The sequence below is a fragment of the Lytechinus pictus genome, chromosome 18 (assembly GCF_037042905.1).
Source record: "Lytechinus pictus isolate F3 Inbred chromosome 18, Lp3.0, whole genome shotgun sequence".
Taxonomy (NCBI): Eukaryota; Metazoa; Echinodermata; class Echinoidea; order Temnopleuroida; family Toxopneustidae; genus Lytechinus; species Lytechinus pictus.
The window spans coordinates 1,360,771-1,381,070 of record NC_087262.1 but is presented as its reverse complement, the minus strand read 5'-3'; the positions used below and the strand labels follow the sequence as shown (position 1 = coordinate 1,381,070).

General features: G+C 36.4%; 1 protein-coding gene and 1 long non-coding RNA gene across 2 annotated transcripts; both read left to right on the top strand.

The window, feature by feature from the left end:
* The first annotated feature begins 1,921 nt into the window (after positions 1–1,921).
* On the top strand, positions 1,922–11,928 carry LOC129281829 (sporozoite surface protein 2-like). Its single transcript, XM_064113196.1, has 5 exons — positions 1,922–2,648; positions 3,919–4,005; positions 6,344–7,716; positions 9,609–9,656; positions 11,574–11,928. Exons 1-5 carry the CDS (start codon positions 2,003–2,005, stop codon positions 11,787–11,789), a joined length of 2,370 nt encoding a protein of 789 aa, XP_063969266.1. The 5' UTR covers positions 1,922–2,002; the 3' UTR covers positions 11,790–11,928.
* A 1,322-nt stretch (positions 11,929–13,250) lies between these two features.
* Positions 13,251–20,300, top strand: LOC135157484 (uncharacterized). Its single transcript, XR_010296483.1, has 3 exons — positions 13,251–13,414; positions 16,748–16,877; positions 17,289–20,300. It is a non-coding gene; the product is annotated as an uncharacterized LOC135157484 (long non-coding RNA).

Here is a 20,300-nt window from a genome sequence, read left to right as displayed (position 1 = left end):
GCTTTGGTCTGGTAATAAATTCGCCGCTAATCGAAATCACGATTTTATTTCTTGAAAATCAACCAAATTGATCTTTATTAATCACTTCATCGATCTAGGGGTGAACATTGGTGCACAGAAAAGGAGGATGGGGTCTACGATGCCCCGAAAGGTGGGGGTGAATTGACGAAAATACGGCACTTGCTATTATGGCGTGCTATATTATGTACGTGTATTCCAACAATTCCGCTTTGGTCTGGTAATAAATTCGCCGCTAATCAAAATCACAATTTTATGTCTTGAAAATTAACCAAATTGATCTTTATTTATCACTTCATCGGTCTAGGGGTGAACATTGGTGCACAGCAAAAGGGGACGGGGTCTACGGTGCCCCGAAATGTCGGGGTGCGTTGACGAAAATATCGCGCGCGCTATGTGTGTACGTGTATTTCAACATTTTCGCTTTGGTGGCCGGGGGCTGGTAATAAATTAGCCGCTAATCGAAAATAACATTTTATGTCATGAAAATTAACCAGAGTTATCTTCATTAATCACTTCATCGATTTAGGGGTGAACTTTAAATGGTGCACAAAAAAGGGGACGGCGTCTAAGATGCCCCGAAACGCAGGTAGTGCTTCAAAGTTGTTATGTAATTTTTTTCTGAGAATTTAATGTGGTCTACCCCCCCCCCCCCCCTGTTCCAAGGCCCATGCGAGAGGGACTGATCTTTCATATGAAATTTATTAACTGATGCATTTTATTTAGGGAATAAGCAAAAACTATATTGATACACATAGGAAACTCAGAACACATAAAATGGTTGCATACTCCGCGCTGGAAATAAGATAGGATGGGAGGTCGGGTGTCCGGACACTTTATATTTTTGAAGCCTTCTTTTTTGTCTTTGGATTACACTAAAAATATGAATTCAATAGCTGTAATCATCTTCTGTTGTGTTCTTTATATTGTTTCCTAACATTTTGTACTAAAATTGATGAAACTTCGATCGCTTGTAAATTTTTCAAAATGACTTTCTAAAATTGATCGTCCGGACACACAACCTGTCCGGACACACAACAACTGGGTATAGTTATAATAAGAGTTGAATTTACAAAAGAGAATCCGGAAGCAATCATCAAACTCTTATACTGAATTTTGAAGTAAGCAGTATTTTGTGAAAATAAAATGCACGCAGTCATAACTATCTATTTGAAGTGATCATGATGACGTGTTCCAACTTCGTTTTGCTTATAAAATGCTCTTGCATGAAATCATCTTTTAATCATGTGATGTCTCTTATTAAAATAATGTCCATAAATTAATGAGAAAATGCATTAAATAGTTTTAATACAATATTTGTAATTCTATAGGAGGAGGAAATTTGAATAATCATGAATTTATGTGATTAAAAAAGTGGGAATATACAGGAGAGATTACTTTTCTCCATTGAATGTCAAAGAAGAAATGCATATAGAACTGGCCGAAATGCGGATCTTTAAAATATCATAACTCTATTAACCTTGTCCGATATTGTTTACATTTTACCAACTTTGTTTGATTCTTCTTTATCTGTATTATTTTCAGCTGCACTCATGCCATATAGAAACATACTCCATTCAATTCTTAATGATTATATTCAAATGTTATACAAATCAGTCATATACTAATATTTGAAGCAATCATAATGTGGAATAGTGCATTATGGAAGTTCCATATTTTCAATCATCTGTAAGTTCCGGTAACTATGCCTTTTTACTATACCATTTCCGTGCGCATTATGACAATATTCGAGACGTTTGAGAATTTAAGCTGTATTTAGGGTCTGCGACTAATAGACTACGCACACGGTGTAGGGCGGTTTGTATCGCGATAGCTCTGTGCGCTGGATTTGTGCGCTGGCTTGCTTCAATATATTCTGTGCGCTGGGTTTGTGCGCTGGCTTCAGCCTGGTACTGTACTGTACGTATTTATTTGCAACGCAATATTTTATTACGTGTATCAAATTTCTACGTGTACCGCAAACATGGCCGCTTCTTTATTTTACGTTTTGGCGTTCTTTCTTATGTTGGGTGCATTTCAGACGACAGAATCAGCTCCACTCGCAAATACCAATCAGGAGCAATTTTTTGACGATTATGAAGGCACGGAAGCCTACCTTGAATCATGTAGTCCACCTTTGAAAGTAATTTTTGAGAAGACTTTACTGGACCCTGCCGGCCAACTGAGGAGCAGCTTTGGCCGAGCGTGTCCCCCGAAGTCCCCGCAGCACCAAGTTTCCATGTTGTGTAATATGTTTGCGTACAGAATCAATAGTATGTGCGACCTCTCCAAAGCAATGTCCAATGCTAATGAAGAATTCTACACGACGATGACAAAGCTTTTCATCCAGTATTCACCTACACAGATTGCCATGAATGAAGGCACATTTTGTGCCGATATGACTGACCCATCGATGACGGGTAAACGACAACTTGATCAAGGGCCGGAGGATAAGGCAATCAGTCTGAGTCCGTGGGAGATCTACTACATGAGACAGGCAGGGATACCTGTCGCTGGACCCTTACCGTTGGATTCACCAACTTGTTCACGACTCTGGCGAGCAATGCAATGTGACACACGTGAGCTTAACGTCATTTGCCAGGCCTATGCTTTTCTTGCTACGAGAGAAGGTAATTTTTAAAATCATGAATCTTTGAGCAAAAATAGTGAATAAATATAGATCAATGCCCAGTGCCAGTAGCTCGGAGTAGAGGTTGAGGTTAGCCAGGCGGCTTCTAGAGAGTAAAAATCATTTACTAACGTAAGGTTACTCTCATACTAAGCCAGGGCTTCTATCTCATAGACCCACACAAAGGAAGCCAAAACCTGAAACTTTCACCCCCGAGATTTCTACTTTCCTTCTAAAAGATCTAGACCTAAATCATGTAAATTGGATAAAACTTAATTTCCGACATTTCTACGCTCTCGTTATTTTTGAAGAAGAATTCATCAAAAAAAATGATGAAAATATCATGAATAGACGGAAGAGACTTGCCCGATGTTTACGCCGCCATCTTGTATGCACATCATGCAAGTCTAATTGTAAATGGTGTAATGAAACACATTCCACAAATTAATATCAAATGATATGTTTTCAATCAAAGTAGATGTGCAGCCAGTATTGGAGACTATTCCATTTTGGAGACCATTGTCTCTGAAGTTAGAGACTATTTTGTTCTAGACTTTTGTAACTACCCACTAAGAGTTTACGATTGTAGTCTAATCTCACACTAATAAGAATAATAAAAAATAAAAAAACTCCACAAAACATTGGTGTTTAATGTATGCTTTGTATTTTATAGTGTAAAATTCTTCTAGGGTTTTTTTTTTTATATATTTTTGTTTGCTCTTTAGATGTTTTTTTTTTTTTTATACTCTGGAAGAATGATTATATACATGTCAGAGTCTCAGATCTACATGTACTGTGATAAAGCTTAGATGAGCTGCCCAATAAAAATGACCTTGAAATGAGTCTTCTGACTTCTGTTGTCACTAGAAATGGTCAACATCTTTAGTATATCCATTGTAACTTATAAGGCTAATGAAAAAGAATCTCTTCAATCCTACAGGCAATAAAAAGAAAGAAAGGAAAGGAAAAACATGAAGTTGAAGCACAGCATGAAAATAGATGAAAATATCTTCCAAGTGGGGGGGGGGGGGGGGTCTGGACCAGACAACAAAAATTGAGCGAGTCTCGACCACTTCAAACTTCATTAAGTTCATTCAGAACAAATCATGGAAATATGTCCACTCCACACACCTCTACAAGTGAGGATGTGTTTTTCATTGAAAACTGTACATTTTCATTCTAAAAATTTGGTATAACAGTGCCCCCTTTCGAGGTGATTTGTATGTGTCGCTCCTTGTTAATTTTGTTTCTTCCACTTTTTGTACATGTAGGTCCTATCTTGGAAGGACATAAAGGATTGCTGTCCATGTATGGACAATCTTTAGAGAACAAAGAGCCACAAGATCCACAAGAACAAGGTAAGTCTCTAATCATTGATTCCTCCCTGAACAGGAACTTCAGCCTAACAATTATTAAAGGAAACCAAAACCCAAGAAGAAAAGCAATCTTATTTGAAAGAGTAAAACAAGAGGAACAGTTTTAAAAAAGTTTCATCAAAATCGGTTATGAAAAAGGCAAGTTATGGTTTAAAATTTTTTGTTGTACTTTCTATGGGGATCCTCAAATTGCCAAACATGCTTCAAAATTGCTGATTTTGTGGAAAACCCTCCATTTGTTTTGTACACAAATTTTCACACAGATTTCCCCTTTATTCTACATATTTTACATCATATCCTCCCGACCTTGATATATGTGATGTGAATTCTATTTTCCTATGACATATGTTATGCTCAGAATGAGGCAATATGCAATTTTAAAGATAATAGGGAAAATCTGAAAACTTGTGTGCAAAACAAATGAAGATTTGTCCACAAAATCAGCCATTTTGAAGCATGTTTGCCACTTTGAGGATCCCCATAGAAAGTACAACAAGACTTTTTAAACATCCATAACTTACTTATTTTACACTCGATTTTGATGAAACTTGTTTTGAAGTGTTCCTCATATTTTACTCTTTCCAATGTAAAGATTGCTTCTCTTGTTGGGTTTTGTTTCCTTTAATAGTGGACAAAAATCGATAGGTGAAAGATTTGATGAAAATCCATCAAGGATAAAAGAGACTTATTGTTTCTTTGAATTTGTGACATCATATGTGAGCAGCTGTCCTGTAAGACATGTATTACAGATTCCATATATATTCCCATTTTTTAATGGTTTATGACTGAAAATATTTCAGTTATAGTAGCAGAGTTTTGAAATAATATGTCTGATTAAAGGAAATTTACATGTTATGGATATTGTAGATCACATGAGGGAGCTGAAAAACAAATGAGAAACTAAAAAAAAATCATTATAACTGTTATAAACAAAAAGGTAAACAGATTGGACCAGAACTGCTGGCTCTCCCAGATTGGCCAGAAGACTTCCATAAATTCTTGTCAGATTATCAATCTCAAAAGGCATCTAGGGAAATGAAGTGTGTAGTGTGTACACTAGCATAAAGACTTTATTTTAATGCCAAATGTCTCCCAGTTCTGTATCCATGGTGCCCTGTTTTAATTTATTTGAGATTGGGTACATTAAATCTTTCAACAAAATTGGTCCTATCTTCTTGTAATTTCCTGATTTTAATAAGTAGTAATTAAGCAGGACTAGAAATAATGTAGATTGATGTACTTTCAAATTAGGGAGACATTCTGAGAGATCAAAATAGATATCTTTTGAGATTGACCAAGTGTCTTCTTGATGATGACTTTCAAGCAGAAGCCTGCAGCTTTATGAAGATGCTTGCTCTCCTTGAATAATCATGAGTATTTGTCACATGTTTCAATTGCTGTTGGAATGCTGTATGCATTCAAAACTGCCTTTGAGAACCTTTAGCATTTGTGGGGGAAAAAAATAATATCTTTCATATTATATAATCGATTACACCTAGGAATCGATGTACTTCCAACCGAAATGTGACACTGTAAAGATGTCAACCACCCACTTTTGAACAGTTCGTAATTCAGAAAATAAATCCAGCGAATACAGAGGACACTTGCCTTCTAGATCAATAAAGCTCTTACTAAATCGCCCTTGAGGATTAATTCCACATCAGGACAGTGTTATACAAGGATGCCAGAGTTCTGGGTACAGTCTTACAAAGAGTTACGATTGATCCAATCGTAACTCTATGGAAATCCATCAGTGTCATAATTTTTTCAACAGGAAATTTGCAAAATATCCTTTGTAAACAAAGGAGAACACACCAAATTGTCAAAAAGTCAATGAATCTATGAATATACATCATATCTAGAAAAAAACTTTTGAACAAACATGCATTTTATATGGTGACTTTGCTGGCTTTCCATAGTTGGGATTGATCGGATCAATCGCAAGTCTTTGTAAGACAGGCCCCAGATTTTCGGCTTTTTGAATATCTGACCATAAGATGTGAATGGATCAGTTTTCTTGGGCTTGGAGGCAGAGACAGCTATTAGGCATGCCATTTAGATAGCTTTAAGTGATCTGGTGGGTGTTTCATAAAGCTGTTTGTAAAGTTACGCACAACTTTACGCACGACTGGAATATGTTTTTAGGTCCTACATCAATTACATAGGGATATCACTAAGCGCAAGAAAGGATCACCAGTCGTGCTTAAAGTCATTCGTATCTTACGAACAGCTTTATGAAACACCCACCTGTTCCAAGATTTGTACCAGATGCCAATAACAATCACTCGTAATCTTCTTTCCTGTTTTACTTCTTCAACAGGGAATAGTGACTCGCATCAATCAGAAACTCCAGATAAGGGCCCTAACAATGAAATACCCAATCCAAATCAAGAGAATCCACTTGGGAACCCAAATGGAATGCCCAGTACCAACCAAAGGATTCCAGTTGGGAACCCAATGCCAGTTAACAACAAAGCTACTCCACTAGGGGGCCCTAATAATGAAGTGCCCATTAACCAAAATACTCCATTAGAGGGCTCTAATAACGAAGTGCCCATTAACAACCAAAATACTCCATTAGAGGGCTCTAATAACGAAGTGCCCATTAACAACCAAAATAATCCATTAGAGGTCCCTAATAATGAAGTGCCCATTAATAAAAATACTCCATTAGAGGGCTCTAATAACGAAGTGCCCATTAACAACCAAAATAATCCATTAGAGGTCCCTAATAATGAAGTGCCCATTAATAAAAATACTCCATTAGAGGGCTCTAATAACGAAGTGCCCATTAACCAAAATACTCCATTAGAGGTCCCTAATAATGAAGTGCCCATTAATAAAAATACTCCATTAGAGGGCTCTAATAACGAAGTGCCCATGAACAACCAAAATAATCCATTAGAGGTCCCTAATAATGAAGTGCCCATTAACCAACATACTCCATTAGAGGGGGGCCCTAATAATGAAGTGCCCATGAACAACCAAAATACTCCATTAGAGATCCCTAATAATGAAGTGCCCATTAACCAACATACTCCATTAGAGGGGGGCCCTAATAATGAAGTGCCCATTAACAACCAAAATACTCCATTAGAGATCCCTAATAATGAAGTGCCCATTAACCAACATACTCCATTAGAGGGCCCTCATAATGAAGTGCCCATGAACAACCAAAATACTCCATTGGTGGGCCCTAATAATGAAGTGCCCATTAACAACCAAAATACTCCATTAGAGGGTCCTAATAATGAAGTGCCCATTAATCAAAATACTCCATTAGAGGTCCCTAATAATGAAGTGCCCATTAACAACCAACATACTCCATTAGAGGGCCCTAATAATGAAGTGCCCATGAACAACCAAAATACTCCATTGGTGGGCCCTAATAATGAAGTGCCCATTAATCAAAACACTCCATTGGTGGGCCCTAATAATGAAGTGCCCATTAACAACCAAAATACTCCATTAGAGGGTCCTAATAATGAAGTGCCCATTAACAACCAAAATACTCCATTAGAGGGTCCTAATAATGAAGTGCCCAATAATGACCAAGATATTCCAGGAGGGGGCCCTAATAATGAAGTTCCTGGTAGCAACCAAGATACTCCAAATGGAGGCCCTAATGATGAAATTCCTCAAGTAGAAAATCCTGGTTTGAATGAAGGGAATCGCCAAGGTGAAGATGATTCTGTAAGTACAGTACCAATTCATGACTGCTTTTGTTTTGTTTTTCACTAATGACTAGGCCTGATATGAACCATTACGTTTATTTAAAAAAAAATGTTCAATTTTGAACGTGATTGATAAACGGTATTAAGGTTAACCGTCAGGGATAAAAAACAAAAAATGAAGAAAATGTCTTCCCCAAAGTTGCTGAAATTTCACATTCGACATCTTTTCATCCTTGAAATGACCATTTAATTTTTTCTATTTGATTTAGTTGGAAACTCTAAAGAAAATGAAGAATATTCCCTCCTTTTATTTTTCTATACTTCCTTTTCAGTTGATGTCACACTAGAAATACTAACATGAAGATCTATATGTGGGACTATTCTACATATAGTTTTCTCTCTTGAAAATTGTCTACTGGCAGTTTTTTTTTTATTTATTTTTTTAAAAGAAAAACCCATTTCAAATCCAGGTCAATGAAAAGAAAACAACTAATTATGCATAAGACCGGTGTGTATCGTCAGTCCCTATTTACTTGATTGTTATTATATTTACTTGATTTTTTGTTTATATAGTTTGCTTGATAAAAAAAAATTAATGGGAAAAAATCCATAAAATACTGATGAATTTCAATTATCACCCACACCCACAAAGAAGAGAACATATTCACATCAACAACATAATATCTGATTTAATCAAATTTCTGGCATTAGATGTGTTCTTATTTTCATTTTCTTGTGGAGAGATATATACATGTAGTACATCTTTTTTTTTTTGCTGCATAATTTCAGCAATTTCAAATGAAAAGGGAATTGATATGAAAATCTAAAAAATGTTTGTTATGCATTGGCATACAGGTTGAAGCAATGATGAAGATTATGAAACTAGATCTGTTTTGAATTTAAAATCCATTTGTTGGTATATCATCCAGTTAATGGCTCTGTCCCCACACTGCTCCCATTGACACCTACACAACATTTTGGCTTCTATGCTCCTCTAACTCCGGGACCCGTTGCATAAAGTTACTAGTACATGGTAACTTTTCCATCCAATGGTAAATATCATGGTAACGATGCTCATCAGCCAATCAGAATCAAGGATTTCATGAAAGTTGATACCATTGGATGGCAAAGTGTCCATAATAGCAGTTCAAAAATGCAAAACAAGATGAGGAAAAGGCTTTCATGTACATGGGGCCTCACTCTGGAAATCCCTCCCATGTGAGATCTGTGATAGGCTGATAGCCAGTGTGTGGTAACATTTAAGATTAACCTAAAACCGTACCTATATAGTTCTTTGTATCAAAGATTTTAAAGAGAAATTCCAGTAGTTGCAGTAAACACTGATTTCATGAGAAAGTCTGTAAAACCAGGCTTAATTGTCAGTATATCATCGAGGATCTAGATCTGGTACAGTTACATAAACTGAACTTTGTGAAATCTTGAATTCTACGCTGAAAAATGTTCAGACTGAACTTCCCCAACACAGATAAGCGCACGTGGGACAGTGTATAAATATTGCTTTGAGCGTCGGGCCCGACGCTCTACCCGAATCCTGTGCTTATTTGCTGATTTCTCAGCAATTACACAATTTCTTCCAGAATCCTATGGCACATGCGTTTTATTTTATACAAACAGACACTTTCGTGGTCATTTCATTGGATTCTGTACGAACTCATTTTGATATCGTTACCAAAACTGGCATTTACCTTTAATATAATATTAATGACATGTGTTCCTTTATTTTGTTTTCTCGCCCCTTGTGCACCATGAGCATTTGTAAGAAGATGGATATGGCCCCTTATAAATTATATTAATGAATTTTTTGTTATTGTTGTTGTTATTTTATTTTATTATTATTTTTATTACTATTTATATTAGTATTATTGCTGTTGTTGTTATTATTATTTACAGGAGAGTGACTATGATGAGGAAGAAAAACCCGGACTGCGACCTCCAGGGGTGAGAATAATTCATTTATTTTCCTTTCTTTCATTGCAATCTTCATACATGCCATAAAGTACTGTACTCTGGGGAATAATTTTGCTAACTGAATTCGATTAGCGTTTTTGGTCATATTTATGAGAAAAACTCTCAACTACATGTATGTTTTGTACTGTACGATGTAAGATTCTGCAACACAAAAAAGACCTTTTTATGTCGCACAATTGAAAAGATATGGAGTAAATTGCGATTTTTCCAGGTAAAATTAAATTATTCACTGCACCCCCAAACACCCCCAAATTGTAAAAAAGCATAAAATATAATGCTATGAAAAATATTACTTCAATCAAAGCCCCTGTGGAGTAGATATTGACGCTTTGAATACTTTAGCAGGTATATGCAGACAGCAGAGCACTATACTGCAAATCTGTGGCCCCAGTTTAGACGGAATTCCCATAAAAGCCCCATGCTTGTTATTTCTTAGCTGCCGCTTTTCTGTTTTCCTCGTTATTTAAAGGATCATTCATCAATTCTTACTAAGATTAGCATCTTGTTGAGGCCCTGGCGGCTGCTTCCCGAGCGAAGCGAGGAATATCGGAAAGCGAATTATGTCTGGCGAGTGCAGCGAGCCAGGGCCTCTTGAAATCTGAGCTGAATTATATATTCATGAGGAACGTCTATCTTCTGAATATACATGAGCTCAATGAAATATTTAACGGTCACCTAGTAAATTGACCAATGAAATGTCAAAGCTGTATCGTCTGGGGTTCGGAATAGTCCACTATTTTGCAGGGGATTCATTTAATTGCGGGACACTAATTGGGATATAGCCAGCAATATGCTACAAGTAGTGGTACTAGCCGTAACAGACATACCACCGCCCCAAAACAAGGGGTAGCACTAACTGAAAAACTCGACTCCAGCATTCCCTCACCGTGGAGATAATCAACGTAAAGTGGAATCGCATGAAAGATTACACTTTTTCCATATCCTGTGGACTAGATTTACAAACACAGCTCGTCTTTTCAGTGCAGATTTGATTGCATCAACTTGCAAATCCTTAAATCGGTCAATATTCAGCATTTTAGAGGCATATTCAATGCTCTTTGATATTTTGTTGTCAATTTTCGCCAGGAATCCACGGGTCGCCATTCAAGATGAGCTCATGAATATTCAATATGACGTCAAAGCAGCCCAGGCTCTCATTGGATGATTTTCACCGACCAATTTTTGGTTGGAATGTTGATAACAACAATATAAAACAAAGGAAAGTCTGTGAAATTCGGCTCAGATGTTAAGAGGCCCTGGCGAGCGCTCAGGAAGCAGCTGCCAGGGCCTCGACAACAGGCTAACTAAGATGGACAGGCACTTCAAAATTATTTATAATTCTTGTGTTTAAGGCAAAGTGACATTTTGCAGCAAAAAGTACAAATATCATGGGGAAGGTCGATAGGAAATAAAGGTCAATTGTCCTTAAAATAAGGTAGATTTAAATCTGCTTCATTTACATAAATGTAAATCATGAAATCAAGCTAAAGCTGACCACACTGGGCCAACACAGATAACCACATATGGGGCAGTATATTATTGTTTGAAAAAACACCCAACATCTCAACTGGGATACAATGCTTGTTTTGTTGATTTCTCAGCAATTACATATTTTGTACATGTCATTCGGCACATTAGTTGTCATTTTATGTGTTACTATTCAAACTCATGTGTTACCATTCAAACTCACTGTTACGACATCTGACATTAATGTTTAAGCACATACACAGGATTTGGGAGGGCACTATCTCAAAATCTGTCTTGCATTTTAATTCATTGTATTTGTTTGCATTTCATAGATTGAGATGATTATTTCTTTGAGGTTGAACTAGTGATGATTGCTACAAGGCGTGATTTATTATTATGCGACTTTTATGAAATTCATAGGACTATGGTGATGATGATGAGGATGATGATGATGATGAATATTCGGATAGTGACCTTGACAATGATTCTGATGGCGCTGATGATCAATGGGGCTCGAACCAATTTGAGAATCAGGAGGAGAACCATAAACCAGAGGAATTTCTCGGAGACCAAGGAAATCAGGAGATGAATCCAGGCATCCAAGATCAAGAGCCTGCTCAGGTATGCTTGTCATAGGAAAAAAATACGCGGGGGGCTCCAGGCGATTTTGCCCCAGAAATGCTCATAAGAGCCTCTAAAATTCCCCATTCATTGCAATGTTAAAGCTTATCCAACGTTGCAGATTTAGGCCATCGATTGTGAAAAGTAGACCCTGAAAATAAAAAAAAAATAATAATAATAGTCAGTTCTTGTATAGCGCATAACACATTATGAATAACGTCTCTGTGCGCTTCCAAAGGACTTGGATATTATTACCCTGGCTGTAGCTCAATTTCCAGCGCTCAGCATTTCAAGGAATAAATTCCTGCCAGGTACCCATTCACCTCACCTGGGTTTAGTGCAGCACAATGTGGATATATTTCTTGCTGAAGGAAACTACACAATGGCTGGGATTTGAACCCACAACCCTCTGTTTCAAAGTCCGGAGACCAATCCACAGGGCCAAAACACTCCACAAATGGGGTCCTGGTCAGAGCACACTCAGCAAAGATATCATACACTGACACACAGACTCAAAAAAATTATCAGATCATTCCTGTCAAATCTTAAACATGTTGAATTTATGACCTTATTGCAGAAAATGATTGCAGCACCTCTGATCTGATGTGAGCTGAGCGCACACATATGGCGCGCCATCTGTTTCATAAAGGCGATAAACTCAGTTTATCGCCGAAAAACCTAGTTTATCAATCGAAAAACCTAGTTTTTCAATTGAAAAACTAAGTTTTTCGCCGATAAACTTAGTTTTTCGCCGATAAACTAAGTTTATCACTTGAAAAACTAAGTTTATCAAGAAAAACTAAGTTTATCGCCGAAAAACTTAGTTTTTCAATTGAAAAACTAGGTTTTTTTGATAAACCTAGTTTATCAATTGAAAAACTAAGTTTATCGGCGAAAAACTAAGTTTTTCACCGATAAACTAAGTTTTTCAATGAAAAACTAGGTTTTTCAAGTGAAAAGCAGAGTTTCTTGAAAAACTTAGTTTTTCGACTGATAAACTGAGTTTTTCTAGATAAACTGAGTTTTTCAAGTGATAAACTTAGTTTATCGGCGAAAAACTAGGTTTTTCAAGTGATAAACTTAGTTTTTCAATTCTGATAAACTAAGTTTTTCGAATCTGATAAACTGAGTTTTTCTAAGAACGCCATTTGTCCCATAAAGGCGATAAACTAGGTTTTTCAAGTGATAAACTGAGTTTTTCTAAGAACGCCATTTGTCCCATAAAGGCGATAAACTAGGTTTTTCGCCGATAAACTAGGTTTTTCAATTTCGATAAACTAAGTTTTTCAATTCGAAAAACTCAGTTTATCGAAATCGAAAAACTAAGTTTATCGAATCGAAAAACCTAGTTTATCGCCGATAAACTTAGTTTTTCGCCGATAAACTAGGTTTTTCGCTTTCGATAAACTAAGTTTTTCGAATTGAAAAACCTAGTTTATCGAAATTGAAAAACTCAGTTTATCGAATTTGTGAGCGGGCGCGCGCACGTACTGCATGCATTTACACGGCAAACAAAGCTGCCATTGCGATTATTACAAGAAACACAGTATTTTACCACTTTTACCACGTCTGAAGTTAGTTTTGGACGTCAAATTCATCAACGCCAACTGTACTGCTGGATAACTGAAACTAAAGCCAAGGTAAGTTCCAATTATATATTTTTTTATAATACAACGGCAGCCATGGTTGTCGGCTTTCATGGTGTTAACAAACCTGACACCCCAACCTGAGCAGCGGATACCGCTGATCCCTGCCCCGAATATCGGGGGAGAACAACGGAGAAGATGATGGTTCGATGCTTTCCGTGCCGCTTGGTTGCTAACCCAGAGAGCCTACACCCGCGAAGCTGCCCGGCCGCGCCGCGGTGTGGATTCTCCCTGCTGCCTGGGTACGATTACGATTCTGCTGCTTTGAGTATGATATTGATAGCTAAGTAAGAAGAACTTTTGTCCATGGTGACTCGATGCTAATGTTGTAACTTAGGCATGAGCGCGAGTGCCTGTTAAGTGTTACCATTGAGGTTATCCAGCACAGCAAGAAGAAAAAAGCACGGAAGATGTATTTCATTTTCAACACTGAAACTCAGTGAAAGTATCATTGATCATTCATACTATACCCAGGCCCGGGAGCGCCGGCATGCTTCGCGGGCCGGCGCCCAGGAGCTCACCGTGTATTTACCCATACTCACAGGACAAGGGTAGATTATGTTCACTATATCTATTAATCTAGCAAGATAAATTTTGAAAACAGAAATTATCTATGCACTTACCACGATGGATGAAGGTCTATCGAGTGGTACATGTAGTATCCTGACATCGAGGCACGGACTGGAAGTTGGAACCTCAAAAAAACGAGAAGTTCTCCCACGAGTCCCAGGTCAGAGCTCACCGTGTATTTATCCATACCGGTACTCACGGGACAGAATACCTCGTGATACATCTCCTAATTTTTTTCAAAATTCATAACAAAATGGCTGATCGAGACTGGGGTAGCAGGAGAGAACTTTTCGTTTTTTTGAGATTCCAGTCTGTACCTCGATGTCAGGATACTGCCACACGATTGACCTTCATCCATATAATCATGGTAAGTGCATAATTTCTGTTTTCACAATTTTCTTTCCAAGTTATTGAGACCACAATCTACCCTAGTCCCATGTCTATGTTTAAATGCACTTTGGACTCCTGGGCTCTGGCCTGCTTCAGGCCAGCAGGCATGTGCAGCAGGCATGATTTTAGCTGTTTCGCTGTAGTTTTTCAGGCAAATTACACCATTATGTTTCATTCCTGACTTTCTGAGTCATGGTACTTTCCACCAAGAAAGTGAGTAAAGTATGAGTTAAATAGGATCTATATATATGTAACATACAAATGTGAAAATTTGGAACGGAAAGTGCACGAGTCAAGTGAAAGTTTTAACGCATGTATTAAGTGCCCATTACAAGCGGCTAGGTTCAATGCTTGTATTTTCTGGTAGCCACTTTTGATGACAACAAAGGGCGATGAAATGTCCAGCTCCTACGTCACTCTCAATGGGACGGTTCGCCAATGAATATTCATTGGATCATGTGCATGGGTGGGTGTGTGTGTGTGTGTGTGTGTGTGTGTGTATACTATACCGAGTGTAAATAACGAGTTTTCAAATGGTGAGTGTGTATAAAACAACGTAGGGATAGGAGTTTATTTAACAGAGAATGAGTAGTATAGTGCAGAAAATAAAAGCGTACAATTAAGTTTTACAGAAGAGGAAATAATATAAATATATGGAGGACAGTGCAAGATGAGGTAAGGCAAGTACAGTGATGTTGTTTTTTCAAAAGTATTAGTAGAGGAAATAATACAAATATATTATTGAGGACAATGTAAGATGAGATAAAGCAAACTTGTGTACAGTGAGGGTTTTTTCAAGAGGAGATAATACAAATATGGAGGACAATGTAAGATGAGATGATCAAGGGCTCAAGGCAAGTGTACAGTGAGAGCTCATCTTACATTGTCCACTACAGTCTACATCATCATTATACATTATTTGATAAAACCTTAATGTACACGTGCCTCATCTTACATTGTCCTCTACATATTTTTTTATCATCTCCTCTTTTGAAAAAACCTCACTGTACACTTACCACAGCTCATCTTACATTGTCCTCTTTTTATCTTATCCTTATACATTCTTTGTTAAAACCTCACTGTACACTTAATTGCCTCATCTCATCTTACATTGTCCTCTAGATATATATTTGTATTATCTCCTCCTTTGAAAAAAAAACCTCATTGCAGACTTGCCTCATCTCATGTTACATTGTCCTCTATAATATATTTTTTCCACATGATTTCCTCTACTACTAATACTTTTGAGAAAAAAAAATCACTGTACTTGCCTCACTTCATCTTGCATTGTCTTCCATATGTATTTATATTATTTCCTCCTCTGTAAAACTTCATTGTACACTTTAATTTTCTGCACTATACTACTCATTCTCTGTAAAATAAACTCCTACGTTGTGTTATACACACACACACCATTTGAAAACTTTCTTTGTTTTTTACACTTGGTATTGTACACACACACGTGCACACGACCACAATCTAATGAATATTCATCGGCGAACCGTCCCATTGAGAGTGACTATTTGAATTAGTTGATATTTTTGATAGCAGATATTGTTTTAACCAAAAGTAAGGTTTTGTGAGAGAAAAGGATTTCCAAAATTAGGAAAAACAATTATTTCAGAAAAAGGATAAATTATGCACCTAGCATTAGAATGTTTTGTCTTTATATGTGGAAACTGCACAGATAGTGTGTGTGTGTGTATTTGAGTTTTTGTCAGACGTGTATCAATCAGATATGATTATTTACGTCTGGGACCGACCTTTAACATCACCATCCAAAAGACGTGACCAGGGCTCGAACCTCGAACCTCTGCATCAATTTGTAACTTCCTCACATAGCTTGGATTACAGGCGCACGCCACAACGCCCAGTTAGTGTGTGTGTGTGTGTGTATTTGAGTTTTGTCAGACGTGTATCAATCAGATATGATTATTTACGTCTGGGACCGACCTTTAACGTCACCATCCGAAAGACGTGACCAGGATTCGAACCTCGAACTTCTGCATCAAATTGTAACTTCCCCATGTAGCTTGGATTACAGGCGCACGCCACAACGCCCAGTTGAAATGCAAACATTAGTCTTCTTTCAGACGTTTAGATTTGTCTTTGGCAGAGTTAAATGCAACAAATATGCATCATTTTTTAACTGCTGCAGACACCTGTTCAGACATAGAAGATTATTTTTATTTTTTTATAATATTCAATTTATTTGTCAAGTCCATTTAATTCAGACTGTAGAGTCAAATATGCATTACATGTAGGTTCATGATGATATAGAAAGTTATGTAAACTACAATTTCAGTGATATATTTATGGTCATGAAACTGAGGATGTTTTTTCCCTCTTTTTCTTTTAACCTCCTAGATTGAATAAACACAGTTACATTGGTTCTTCGGAGGCCAGCTCAGTTGATTGTTGTACTTATACAATCCCAAGAGGAATTTGCCATCCGTAATAGTTCCTTTTCGTCAACAAGCCACCTGACTTAACAAAGGTATGTTTTATAGGGGCATATGGGTCATATCTGCAAATTGTGCAAGGCTACAAAAAATACACAAAATGCACAGGGGTGAACAATTCTCAGTATTGACGTTATCATGATGAAGTTTACAGTTTTGTAGGAAATTGTCTTCATTGTTTATTTTTGTTCGTATACATAATTACAAATTTTTAGTGTTTTCTAAGTTTGTAGGAGCAGGATGGGGATGCACAACTGACATAGAATGTAATCATGATTATAATCAAAATTGAAACACTTAGTTTCTCAATATGAAAGAATATGTCATTGAAAAAAGAAATGTATTCTACTAAAATTGAAAAACTTAACTTGCCTTATCAAAATCTAAAAACTTGCTTTTCGATATAAAAAACACGTCTCTCATTTGTTTACTTGTTACTGTCGCAGCTTTAATGAATCTTCCATTTAAAAGTTGTAAACAACGGGTCTCCTGGAGGATACAAGCACTTGGGCTGGTACCAACCTACACCATGGACGAGAAGAGGTTTCATATTCAACAAGATGGATTTTCCATTTCTTTCATTAAAAGAAAGAGTACCGAATTCCAATGACTTGGGCAGTCCTTTGATCGATGAGGTAATACAGCTTCATAAATACAATAAATAATTTTTTATGCAGTTCATGCAGGTATATCAAAGTTCAACTCTTATTTTTGGTACATGTATTTCCAAATTCTTTAAAAGAAAGAAAGAACAATCGAATTGAATGAAAAATTAACTTTTTTAATATATATATTGTATCGTATCCGAACATCTACCCCCTGGACATCCACCCCCCGGACATCCACCCCCCGGACATCCACCCCCTTAGGACATCCACCCCCTTAGGACATCTACCCCCGGACATTTACCCCCCGGACATCTACCCCCCCGGACAATTACCCCCCGGACATTTACCCCCCGGACATCTACCCCCTGGACAATTACCCCCTGGACATTTACCCCCCCCCAGACATCTACCCCCGAGCATCTACTCACGGATATTTTGGATACGGGGGGTTCCAAAATTACGCATTATTTCATAAGTGCATGCAGACCCAAAATTGCACAAAAACGTAAATTTGTGTACTAATCCAATGCAAATAGAGTTTTTAGCCAAAATTCATAAATGTATAATTTTTCCATTTACTGATTGAAATCAATTAATTCCATCTTATTTATGGTCAAAATAAGGTCCTCGACAATTTCCATTGAAAAAACAATAAAAAACATAGTCCAAAAACAAGGAAATACATAAGAAATTTTGAAAACAGTTAAATACATGAAAAAATTATGTGATTTTGAAATTTTTTGTTAGTACATTTGAACAGATTAATATAAAGTGTCTGTGTACCAAAAATTAGCATTTTAGGGGCATTATTTAGTTAATTAAAGCAAAATTCTGATTTCATGCATAAATTAGCATAATTAATTAGCAATGAGATTTTTCACAGAGTTTGATCCTGTAGTTTTGTATATTATGCCATTGGTAACGCGGGTGCCAAGTTTCGTCGCGATCAACGGCCGAGATCATAAGGAGGGGGGCTGAATCAGCCCCCCCCCCCCACAGTCTTCTTAGGCATCGAAATAGCCCAGTCTATTTAGGTTTAATTCATGTGTAATATCTGTTTTATAAATCTTCCAAATGATACCAAGTATCGTTCAAGTGGGTTTAAAGGGGAAGTTCACGCTGACAAAAAGTTTATTGTTAAAACAGAAGAAAAAATAAATAAAAATATTGCCTAAGTTTTGAGGAAAATCCATCAAAGAATTAAAAAGTTATTTGAATTTCAATTATTTGAGTTGTAACGTCATATTCGGGCAGCATTTCTACATAATGAATTTTTTTTTTTCTATACCTTTTCTATATCAAAGGACCAATCATTTTACACCCAAACATGAAAAGAAAACACAAAATAACAAAAATATGTCCTCTGGAACCATTAAAAAATGAAATTCATGCATTTTATATTACATAACTTTATTTGACAGCTGCTCGTGTGTGTGACGCCACAAATCCAAAGGCTAAGCTTAGAATTCTAATAATTTTTTTTATATTTAACAGATGTTCCTCAAACCTTCACCAATTTTTTTGTCTCACCTGCATAGCAGACTTGTTTTGTCCAAGTGAACTTTCATGTTAAGATTGAATGAGTTGCAATTATCTTAACTTTAATATATTTAAAAAAATTATTTGCTTCTAAATTGAAGACAAAGTGAAGATTGAAATGGTTTGATTTGTTTCAGTAGCAAAAGAGGTGCAGACTGCAGAGCTTCAAAATATTTGATATCGCTATAATATTGTCAGTACTCTATATCATTCTTATCATTCCAACTATTTTGAGGCCGCCTGAATCGCAAACCCTGTATGGCCAGTTTTTGTTTATGACAAACAATGATGAGGGATGGCTGAAAATCCCTCCAGGTAAGTTGGGGTTTATGTAATTGACATGGTAACCAAATATGAATTTAGTAATTTATAACAGGATGTATATTCCTGAAACAAAGTGCAATTGTTTGATAAATGTTAATTGAATTGGCCACTATTGTAATTTTAAGATTGTCCTTATTGTTAGCTTTACATAGACACCAAAAACAGAGGATATTGTTCCCAACTGGAATTATGATATTACTATGCTATTGTCATATTTATCATCATAATAATGTATCTGGTAATGTAATGCTATCTTAAAGGGATGGTCCGGGCTGAAAGTATGTGTAGCTAAATAAATAGAGTAGAATTCACTGAGCAAAATGCAGAAAATTTCATCAAAATCGGATAACAAATAACAAAGTTATTGAATTTTGAAGTTTAGCAATATTTTGTGAAAACAGTCGTCATGAATATTCATTAGGTGGGCTGATGATGTCACATCTCCACTTGTTCTTTTGTATTTTATTATATGAAATTAGGTTTATTCAATTTTTTTTCCTCCAAGAACTAGAAAAATTGGATTGTCAACTGAATAGTGCATTAAATATTTATTGCTGCAACTTATTTCATTATAAGGGAGACATTCAGACAAGTATGAAATAATGAAAAAAATATGATTTTATGTAATAACATAAGATAACAGAAAGTGGAGATGTGACATCATCAGCCCACCTAATGAATATTCATGACAACTGTTTTCACAAAATATTGCTAAACTTTAAACTTCAATAACTTTATTATTTGTTATCCGATTTTGATGAAATTTTCGGCATTTTGCTCAGTGAATTATACTCTATGTATTAAGATATAAATATTTTCAGCCCGGACCATCCCTTTAAGTTTTGAACCAGGATTTGATTTTTGTGGGATATAATATACATGTATTTTATATACACCTCAGTTCAATATGTGTTACAATGTAACTGTACATCTGATTAAGTTTATCTTATTGTTACTTTAATAATAAAACCACTTTACTCCAAAGAA